The following is an 11,724-nucleotide window of genomic DNA, read 5'->3' on the forward strand; positions in this document are numbered from 1 at the left end:
TAAGAGGTTTTTTAGGTTGTTACTTGACTTATGTTTGGGTATAATATTTTTGGGAAAGTAGGTTAAAACCTTTGGAGTTAGGTACCCAGTTCTCCTTCTATTGTCGTACCATTCAGTTCCTTCTTGTTGGTACTAGAGTTTTGGACATTCTTTTTTATTTTTTCTCTTTTTTTTAAGAAGAAGTGACTTTTTCCACTTCTTATTTTCTCAATATTTTTGAAATTTTGACCACTTAACTCTAGTACCTCAACCCCAAACTTAGAACTTTGCCCACTTCCAAGAGAAATCCCAAACTTAATCTTTTCTATTCAACTTTAAGAACCAAAATTATACCTAACTACAAAGAAAGGGTGGAAAGAAAGAATCTTTCAAATCAAATGGTTAAGTGTTATAGGCTACGTCACTGAAAGAAAGGCTTAGGCTCAAAGTGGCTAGCAAAGGATGTTCCTAATACTACAAGGTGGCTACAAAGGCTCAAAGTTATAAACAAAGAACTTGCCTCAATGTGTGTCAATCAAACTATAAAACTTAATCAGAAATAGATCAAACCAGATAAAATAAAATTGTACGGATATACTCTAAGAAAGAAAAAGTGAACAATGGGAATATTTTGGCTCAAACCTTAACATATGAGGTATCTGAAGGTTGAGTACAAGTTCGTTGATTCTTTTCTCTTCCTTTGTCTTCAACTTGTCAATTTCTTTCATTATCATCAAGTCCCATTTCTTTTTTCTTGGATCATTTGTTCAATGCTAAAGTTAGAACTTGCAATCTAGAAAAAAAAACATAAGTAATTACAAACTTATTTATTAAGAATATAAAGATCTTCATGGAAATATTGATGCTTGAGTAGCTACTTCCTCTTAGGTTGGCCTTGAATAGAAATAAAATAAATTATGCCAAACAAAAACTGCTTAAAATTTTATGGGTTTCCTCCCATCCAGTGCTTCTTTTACGTCAATAGCTTGACGCTCAATTCTCAAAACACACCAGGCGCAAGGGATACCCTTACACTGGTAAAAACTCTTTTTTCTATCCTCTTGTGAACTTCACTACCTTTATCTTTCAATTGATAGCATGCCTCAAGATCCCCCACATATTATGTCCATTGATAAGCATGAAATTCCACTTTCTCCTTATTAAACTTCAAAATTAACTCACCGGTCTCCACATTTATTTTTGCCTTCCCGGTTGCCAAGAATGGGCGCCCAAGAATCACGGACCCTTCTGAATCATATTTCATGTCGATTACCATAAAGTCGGTAGGAAAGGTCAATCCATCAACATGAACTATCACATCTTGTACAATACCAAACAAATAAGTCACGAATGAGTCAGCCAAAGTTAGTGTCATATTGCTTGGTATAATCTCTCCTATCTCCAATTCCTTAAATTTTCTCAGTGACATGACATTAATGCTTGATCCTAAGTCATATAAAGCGTGTGGGATTTTCATCCCCCGAATGGTGAAAGTAATGTTGAACTCTCCGGGATCATTCATCTTTGGTCAAACTACCTCTCGTTCTATAATCTCTTCTTTTTCATCCATGCTAACTCGTTCTTGATTCAACTTCTGTTTTCCACCTTCAAGTAATACCCGCATAAAGTTCTAAAACTTGGGAATTAATTCTAAAATTTTATGAAAAGAGAGACTTACATGAAGTTGTTTTAACATTTCTTTAAATTTCTCAAACATTCCGGCCTCATCCTCTTTTGCCAGTTTCTTCTTAATGATGGGATACGGTAGTTTCAGGTAATCTGATAAACATGGGTTTGGTTCATTCAGAATTTGATCTTTGGTTCTCTTCGAAGGAGAATTTTTATCAATGAAGTAATCAAGGGTGACTCCTTTTTCCTCTTTGTCACCTTGATTTCTATTTTCCTCCTTGTCACTTTCACATACCTTTTCCTTAATTTTGTCTTCTTGAACTTTTTCTACTTTCTCCTTTCTAGTAACTAACCTGAAATCCGCTTCCACAACTTTACAAGTTTCATTCTTGGGATTATTAACAGCATTCCTGGTGATTCCTCCACTTGAGCTAGGTAAATCTGCTATTTGTCTAGAAAATTGACCAATATGAGTCTCCAAATTCTTGATTGATGCATCATCGTTTCTAGCCAAGATTTAATGGTTCCTATTTGCCTGCTCTAAAACAATCTGAGTGGCCTTGATAAGATTTTGTAAAGTCTCTTCCAATCGCGAAAGCTTCTTTTGGAAGTTAGAAGGTTGTTGGTTTTGTTGCATAGCTTGGTTACCACTTTGGTTTTAGTTATTACTCCAATAAAAATTCAGATGACCCTTCCATCCCGGATTATAGATATTGGAATAGGGGTTATTTTTCTGAAAATTTGCAAATTGGGCCTCTTCACTTACCCCTTCCAACGAACACCTTTAGTTTTCATGTCCTCCTCCACAAAAGTCACACTTAAGTGCTTGTACCTTGCTCACATTAGCTTTATTTAAGCAGTCTTCAACTAGTTGCTTATTTAACAATTCAACCTGAGCTAATAATGCATTATGAGTATCAACAATTAACATACCTTTGGAAGTGCCACTAGTTTTGAGCCTAACCTACCTTTCACTTTTAGAATGGTACTCATTCATGCACATCTTTTCAATAAGGTCTTTTACCTGTGGTTCAGTCATTTGTCTAATGGTGCTTCTCGTGGAAGTATCTAGCAAAATATGTGTCTGACTCTTGAAGCCTTTAATGAAATTTTGCATCTGCTCCATATTGTTCATATTATGATTGGGGCATATGTGTAGTAGTAGCTTGAATCTCGCCTAAGATTCATATACTGAATCGGTATCTTGTTGCTCAAAGTTGACAATCTCAGCTCTCCTCACGGTAAACTGGCTAGTGGTGAAAAATCTTTCCAAGAACTTATCCTTTAGCTCCTTCCATGTTCGAATGGTTCCATTTGGAAGACATAGTAACCAATATTTATCCATTCCAATAAGTGAGAAACCAAACAATCGTAACTTTACCTGGTCGTCCGAGACACCATCAAGTTTGCACATCGAAGCAGTTTCGTAGAAGCGTGCAAGATGATCACATGGATCTCTGATAGCGTTCTCGTCGAACGAATTGTCTCTTAGACCTGAAAGCATGTAATTCTTAATATCCAAGTTAGTAGGGTCTTCCGGTACAAACCCTCTAGAGCCATGTCCTTCATCCATATGTTTTCAATAGTCCCCCATAGTGAGTGGTTGTGGTGCTGACATGTTATCCCCCTCTTCAGAATCTGAAGAAAGTATAGGTGGATCAGCTTCAGCCAGACTCGCTTCTCTAGTTGTTTTCCTTAGAGCACGTGCAATTCTTTCAATTTCTGAATCAAATTATAGTAATGATGATCCTGAACTGTACATACACAAACAAAAAATACTTGAGTAGTACTATGATAAATAAATAAAATAATTAAAATTAAGAAAAATAAAATATGTTGCCCAAAGCGTTTTTCTATTGCAATCGGTAGTCCCCGCAAAGGCGCCAAAAACTTGATGGTTTATCGGCAAGTGTACCAATAGTGTCACAATAATAAAAAGATTGAACCCATAAGGAATGTGTTCGAACAAGTCTTCAATATGCAATGTAAAGGAAAGAAGTAAATGGGTGTCATACCCCAAAATTTATCCTCCCCTTTTCATTTTCACCTAAATTTTGGTTTGGGATTTCATCTACATACCCATGGCATTATAGTACATTCATTTGCATTGAGAAGCACAAAATCATGGATTTAAGGGCCTTGATCACACAAAACATTGAAGGGAGGCTGAGTCATAAGCTAGGGTTCTTATATGGCATGCTGGTATTGGTGAACCCTTCATCATGGTTGTCTTTATCATGGAGTATAGTGGAAACCCTTATTCTTGGATGTTGGATTGCAAGCATCATCAAGATCATTCAAATACCTAAAACCCTAGTTTTTGGTTATGGCATTATCATCCATTATGTGTGCATTTAATCTTGAGGTTCATCTGATTCATTTGGTCCATTGTGGAGGATTCGTTAGTTTGATTAAGGATTCACTCAAATTTTTACATGTCCATGATCTTTTGCTAGATTTAAGTTCATTGGTTCAAGTCTAGTGCAATGGCATTACAAGGCTCACTTTAATTCAATTCATGGGATTGCTTGATTGAAGTTCATTGGTTCAATTCATTTCAATGGTTAAGGTCAATTGATTCAAGGGCATTGTGATGCATACTCAAAGTCTATTTCATTCATTCCATCAAGTCATTATTCATTCAAATTCATTCAATTAAACACATGATCCAAGTTCATTTCATGATTCATTCAAAGTTATTTCATAAAATCCATTACATCACAAAATGTTATTACATTCACACAATCATACATCACAATTGTCCATACATAAGAGATTACAAAAAAAATGACTTTTCTATCTAAGTTGACTGTTGGTCAACTTTTGACTTTTTGGTCAACCTATTGACTAAAGTCAACTAACCAACTCCATCTCATCCTAAACCTTAATCCCTTATTCCACTCTTCCATAATTCATTTTTCTTCCACATATTCTTTGGATTTTTGCCTTCACCACTTTCTTCAAGAACAAGTATCTTGGTTTTCTCATGTATGCATCCTACAAAACAAAACCATAACACATATTAACCAAGGTCAAACCTAAGCATCATGCCCCACATTTCCAAACATTACCATGACCTATCATTCACAAGCATTACCAAACAACCATAGCATTTCAAGCCAATGCATTCAACAGTGCAAAGCCTAACCCTAGCATTCAAAACAAAGCAAATGCATAGCATGTCCAACAATTCAAGCATATAACACATCAGTAGCAACATATGCAACAATCATGCAACATGGCAATGCACATAGCAGCCAATCGTCCATGACCATACACAAGAATATGCAATGATACATTAGCAGTTTCAGAACATCAACAAATCAACAGCAGTAACAGCCAATCATCCATGTTCACATTCATATTCATATCACATTAGCATGTCAAGCATAATAATATCATACATAACTAGCAATATGGAAATGTATTTACATTAATTCAATAATGCAACCTTCACAAACAGAGCAGCAACTATGCACATTCATCAAGCCAAGGCTGCAACATCCGTTTCAGGCAATGCAATCAAGTTCAACCAATTAAGCATCACATACCCAGCCAATTGAATTGAAACCATTTAACAACAACAACAATGCATTGACAACAAGCCAACAATACATCATCACAATCCATTGCATTCACAACCTAATAGCTCATAATCCATAATTAACAACCACATTCTAACGGATATAACCAACTCAACTTCAATCACCAACTAATCCCATAACATAAAACAAAACTGATTGCATCGAATTCACAAATCAGTTACAGCTTCACCATAATCCCTAAAGTAACCCTCATTCACAAAAACCTGAAACCGAAATTCTAAGTAAACCATAACTGAATTCACTCATCCATATGTAACTAACTTCATTTGTAACTAACAACTTATATAATCACCATCCATCCTCAAATTCATCACTTCTCACCAATCACCCTCTCTCAAATTCACTCATATCCCATTCACCCTTCAATCAATTCATTACAGCTGCATCATCACATTCATCATCCATCTCACAATCATTCATCACTCAACTTCACAAATCAACCTCACTCTCAATTGATCACACTCAATCAGAATTCACTCACAAATCAACCTCACTCATCAAAAACACGAATTCAAGACTCAACACGAGAAAGAGAGGAAGAATAAGTGATTTTTGAAGATTGATTAGGAATTCTCCAAGATTTGGTGAAATTCCATATTGGGAATTCGTCGAAATTCCAACACTTACCACCTATCTCATTGCTCAAAAACAAAATAGGTAAGCGGCTGAATAGTCTTATCATATGTAAGAATGTCTACAACTTTGCCGAAGAGGGGATTGAGCCTTGTTTCATGTCTATTACAAGTGCCTTTTGTTCTATGGAGTTTCTTCATGCATCCTAAATATCACTATAGTACCACGTAAAAAAATACTAAAACGCTATAGATTCTGAAGATGTATCTCTGGACGCACCCCAAAATACATCAAATACATGCGTAAGTGAATCACACCCTCATTTTGTAAAAAAATAGTCTGAAAATACATTTTCGGAATTTTTTATCCCTGTAAGGGTAATTGTTGGTCACGATGAGAAGAAAGTAGAGATAATGGTAATGGAACACCATGACACTTTACGGAGATACATCTGTGGACTTTTTTTTAGGCAAAATAAAAGTGACTCACCTGCAACACCTTTGTTTGTGCGATTTTAAATTCGCCTGGAGATACATCTTCAAAATTCGGAGGACATTTTCAGATTTTCATATGATTTTTTCAACTCCGTAGGGTGCGATTAGAAATTCCCTTGTTCTAAGTCAAACTTAGCAATATCTTTTAGGGCTAGGGTGATATGGGCTTCTTTATTAGGGTGGCACGTCAAAGGCTTTATAGCATAGTTATCTCAAAGTATGAGCGCTGCACCATTATTATTACTCTCAAATCCTTAAATTTCCAAAAAGGTCTCTCTCGTACAGTTTGGATTTCAAAATCCAAACACATCCAATACAAAAATAGAATTTAAGGTTTAATTTTTTTTATGCATTTCGCATGAACTTTTGCTCTCTTATAATATGTAGTGTATCCGAATTTCAAAATCTAGATAATCCGATTTTTAAAATCGCGCGTTTCAGATGAACTTGGAGTCTTTTATAATATATGGTGCGTCTAGATTTCAAAATCGGAACGGTACAAGAGGGGCATTTTCAAAAATTTCATAGAATTTGAGAGTAATATTCTTAATGAGCAACCCTCAAAGTATAATGATTAGATCAAAATCGGGCTTTCCACGTTAGCAGAGATGAAGTCAACTTAAGTAATACAAAGGAAAAAACATCAAAATTGTATGTGCCATGTGTTCTTCTTTCTTCCTAGATGTCACGAGGGAAGACTGTGTTCAAACATTTCATGTGAAATTTTGGTGCACGGCAGAAGCTGCCACTTTGCAATAGAGAGGCCTGTTCTCATGAACCTTCAGTGTTCTCATCCCTAGTTATCAATTTCAACTCTGCTGAATCCAACCTCCTTTAACATATTTTCTCCCTTTATTTCGAGCACACCGTAATTGCCTAAACTAACATTTGTTTGCTTCATTCTGAGATTCTTCCAGCAACGACATAAGTGCATGAATATCATTTGATTACACAGAGTCAATATTACTATGATTTAAGACTACATGGGAAGTCCGATAAAATATTTTGCATATTTTTAACATCTATTATACATACTACAATTTAATACATCGAAACAGAAACAACAATATGAAAGCCAAGAAGGAAATCAGTAAAATGAACATTTCTAACACTTCTATATTTTGAATTGAGATATTCCTTGTTTGAAATAAATATAAGTTTAGTTGAAAAAGTCTGAGAGCACACTTTTATAATTTTTCATGATATAGGAGCAAACCAATACATAAACAGCAGAGCCCTTCCAATTTTTTGGGAGGCCCTGTGTAAATTAGTCGTAATTTAATCATGGAAAAACAAATAGAGGTCCTATCTAACTATTGTTTAACCATTATAAATATTTTATTAGCCCTAGTCAACCACAAGTTAACTATAACAAATTTGAGGTCCTATGCGGTAGCCTGCCTTGCACGCCCTCAAAGACAGTCCTGATAAACAGTAAAAGCCTACAGCCAACTTGTCATAAACCGACATCAACTTAGCTCAAAATCCTTTGTTTCTCTTCTATTATTTAAAAGGTGCCTTGCATACTTTACGTCTCTACGATATTCTTAAATGTGTTGAATTAACCTTTCATCTCTTTAGTCCTATGATATGATTGTTTTTTATCAGATAAGTCTAAACAATTGTTTTTGTATTATAAAAGGCGTCAACATAAACAAGCATATATCAAATATCTACCGCGAGAGCGTCTATTATTATACTTAAGTATAAGCTACGAAATGTAGTAATTTTTACAACAAATGCCAACTCTACAATATGACTCCAGAGTTCAACTCAAGCTTTCATACTAAAATCATTCATCTACTGCACAGACCAAAAATCTTAAGTTATAAAGTTCTATCTTACTTTAATATATAAGCAACTATAATAAATAAAAAGGCATAAAAAAATTACCTTGGTCTCAATACATAGAAGCAAATAGATAATTCTTCTTCTCACTCAACGGAAGAGCTTTGCGAACGGCTAGTTTGTTCCGATTATCAATCAACCAATTTATTTCTTTATAACGTAGAGTGTCATCAAAATCGAAACATCTTCATTTCATTCAACACTTCTTGCACCATTTCTCAAGCATTTCCTTCCATTCTTTTTCTACTAACTTGCACAAAATCTTTCAATGACTCAGCCAATTCTCTCATAGAGTTATCATTCCCTCTTTGTCTTTAGCACAGAGTACATTGCATTTTTTTCTTTGTTGTGGAACCTTCTTCATCTATACTTACTTCTTTGCTCCTGACATCATCCACATCAAATGCATGTTCTACTTGAACTCCACTTGCCCTATCTTTCGCACATATATCTACAATGTCATTCCAATTCAGAATGACCATAAATCGGAATCTTTTGGCTTCTTCATGCAACTTAAAAACAAAAGAAAACAATAATAATCACTACAGGAATCATTAATGAGCGGATGTATAACGCAAAGAAAGCAAACTAAGCATGATCTGACTAATTGTTGAACTAACTCGGCCGCTTTACTCAAAACCTGTTAAATATAAAAATGTTGGCTGCATTATCTCTATAGTAACCAAACAATCAGCACCAAATGTATGAGTATACTGCAGTGCAGATCCTCTACTGTCAACCACTTTTCTTCTAAGTATGACAGGGCACCGAGCATTTGAACGAGTCCTAGTTTATGTGCTAAGAGATATCCATTCATGCATGGAGCTCACTAGTCTCAAACAACTATACATTGCTCACTCAATCAAGTATGTATCAACATGACAGAAATATAAAATAAAAGCCAATCTGAGTTATTGCAGTATGTAGTAAATCACAACTCAAATCAAAGTGCAACAGCTAGCACATGTGTTATCATTTCACAACATATACTAAGAACAAATCAAACCAACATCAAAAACTTGACATGAAAATTCAACTTGATATAAGAAAAAAAAATATCAGCAGTAAAAGGTGAGAATACCTTGACATATTCATCCCATGCATTTTCGTCTTTGACGGTAATCATGCACTTTGTGTCATCCCAATCAAACCCGCTTTGACCGAGAATAACACCGACTATCCTATACCATATTCGCCAAAGTTTGATGTGGTTTTTGATGTTCTCTTCGTTAAGCTTAACATTAAAGCGTGTAGACAAAACACCGGCCACAGCATTGTATGCTAGTGTTTTCCATACTCCATCAGCTAAAACACGCTCCATGTCCAAATTCCATGTGAAGTAACCTCTTACATCCTCTTTTTCATCCCCAACATTGCTTCTATCTTTCTTTTTCCCCTTGTCTTGCGGCTCAAATTTCTTGCATCGACTAAACTATAATCCATTTCTTGAAATCAAGTGAGCAGACATATGGGTCACCACTCTTATATACCCAACAAATCCAAATAAAACAGATAATAGTCCCTCCCCTGAGATAACATTCTTAATTTGAGATGACTGTGAATTATATAGCAAGATGCATAGAAGCAAGGCATCATCAATGCAAAAATGAAAAGTGAACCTAGAATCTCGTTGAATTATCTTATTTAATAACTAAATGATCATTCCATTCCTTTTTATTTCACTGTCCTTTTACTAGTAGAATTCAGTTCCACATACTGAGCTTATGGAGAGGACCAAAATAAATCATCAATCTCATATCAAATCCAAATGTACTAACGAATTCCTTAAAAAAATCAGTATACCCTTCAAATATATTAGTAGAATGTAAAATTTTGCAGTGAGTTCCCAGTTCCCTTTACTTTCAATAAATAAAATACCCATAACTATGTTACTTAGTGCTTTAAAACCTATTACATCACCTAATAGTCGTTTTTCCTTATCAGCCACAATAATCAAATTTCTAGTATATTCCCAAAAGTTCAAACATGTCCATAGCAGTATGTTACTTTACCTACAAATTCAACCTTACACTTTGAAATTTAGTCTCTATTAGGGATGCAATAACATGGTTTATGAAGATTAGATATAAGCAATCAATAATCAAGTTAATCATTCTTATACATACATTGAGAATATATAACAATTTTGAAACTAAAAGCGACACGGCGATATCTATAATAATTTGAAAAAATGAATAAATTAAACGTAATGATAAGTGTCGGTACAGGTGTCCGACACTGATACGGACACGGACACATCGTTTTTCAGAGGTGTCAATGCTACATAGATTTTTCATGAAGCGGTGAGGATAATTGATTATGAATGAATTGATTGCGAGGATAATTGATTATGAATGAATTGATTTTATATAATTGATTCTGGTTAAAAATATATAAAGTGATTTATGTTTAGATACGTTCAATGTAAATGTGAGTTGAACAACGAATTTCAATGTAAAAATCACGTCTAAACTAAAAAACTTCAATGTAAAAATCACTTCTAAACTAAAAAACTATAAGATTCTAGCTTCAAATAGAATGAATTCTGAAGATAGAATCAATTGCTTTTGGCTCTTCCTAACTCTAAACCAAATATGCACTTAGATTTACATCAAGAAAGTAGAGTATCAGATGATGATTCAAATAAGCATTCATAAATTCTAAAACACCAACATAAGTTCACATTAGCGACGATTCAGATTTCAGAGAGGAATTGAGAAACTAGGGTTTGAAGATCATAAAAAGGAAAAGGGATGCAACATACGTGAAATGAAAATGAGTTCTGAAAGAGTGAAATCAAAATCGGTGAGAGAGCGAAGGGAGAGAGTGATCTGAGAGGAACACACGCACGATGAGAGGGATGTAGTGAGGGGGAATTTTAAAATTCTGTTATTTTAGCTGGAATTGTAAATTTCTTTTATTTAGTTAATGCAACTTTTAGTCATTTACTTTGTCATTTTAACAAATAAAACCAAAAAATGTCCCATTCAAATGTTGAGCCTGTTAACTTCGTGTCAATATCAAAAGCCTTAATTAGTACAACACATAGTCATTTATAATTTAAATGATTCATAAAATTAATTTAATCACTATTATTTATCAATTAAATATTTTAGAATTTTCTCCAAGAATCCCCTACCATTTTTAAAATATATCTAAATTTATTATTCAAGGAATTTCATGTTTTCAGATAAAGGTATCTTACAATTTGAACAATTACTTTGTAAGTTAAATTTTCACTCATCCCTAAATAAATTGATAGACAAATTTTCAACTAATTATTCATTAGAACAAGCGTGCATAACTCACACATAAAACCTCGGTATCATTGATCAAATTATCAATATGACACATTAAATAAGATATTGCATCTCATATCCTTTTCATGAGAATTTAAGAGTCAAGTCCTAGAACTCTATGAATCGGCACCACTTCATTTTTGTTGAGGCTATAAATCAAGTGGTCAACACGAGGGAGCTTTTACACTTTGAGGGCTTTTCTTTAAGATCAACACACCTTTGTAAGAGACACACCGCATACTCACCCAAAATCTTAAGGTGATAGGTTTGAATGGTTTTGGACGGTTCAATTCGGTT

At 34.4% G+C, this 11,724-nt stretch overlaps 1 protein-coding gene across 1 annotated transcript; it reads right to left on the reverse strand.

The window, feature by feature from the left end:
* Positions 1-8,179: 8,179 nt before the first annotated feature.
* Positions 8,180-9,778, reverse strand: LOC127115865 (uncharacterized). The gene is made up of 2 exons (XM_051047294.1): positions 9,210-9,778; positions 8,180-8,640 (listed from the first exon to the last, which is right to left on the reverse strand). The coding sequence occupies exons 1-2, from the start codon at positions 9,447-9,449 to the stop codon at positions 8,443-8,445; spliced, it is 438 nt and encodes a 145-aa protein (XP_050903251.1). The 5' UTR covers positions 9,450-9,778; the 3' UTR covers positions 8,180-8,442.
* Between the last annotated feature and the right edge of the window lie 1,946 nt (positions 9,779-11,724).

This window comes from Lathyrus oleraceus, chromosome 1 (assembly GCF_024323335.1).
Source record: "Lathyrus oleraceus cultivar Zhongwan6 chromosome 1, CAAS_Psat_ZW6_1.0, whole genome shotgun sequence".
Classification (NCBI taxonomy): domain Eukaryota; kingdom Viridiplantae; phylum Streptophyta; class Magnoliopsida; order Fabales; family Fabaceae; genus Lathyrus; species Lathyrus oleraceus.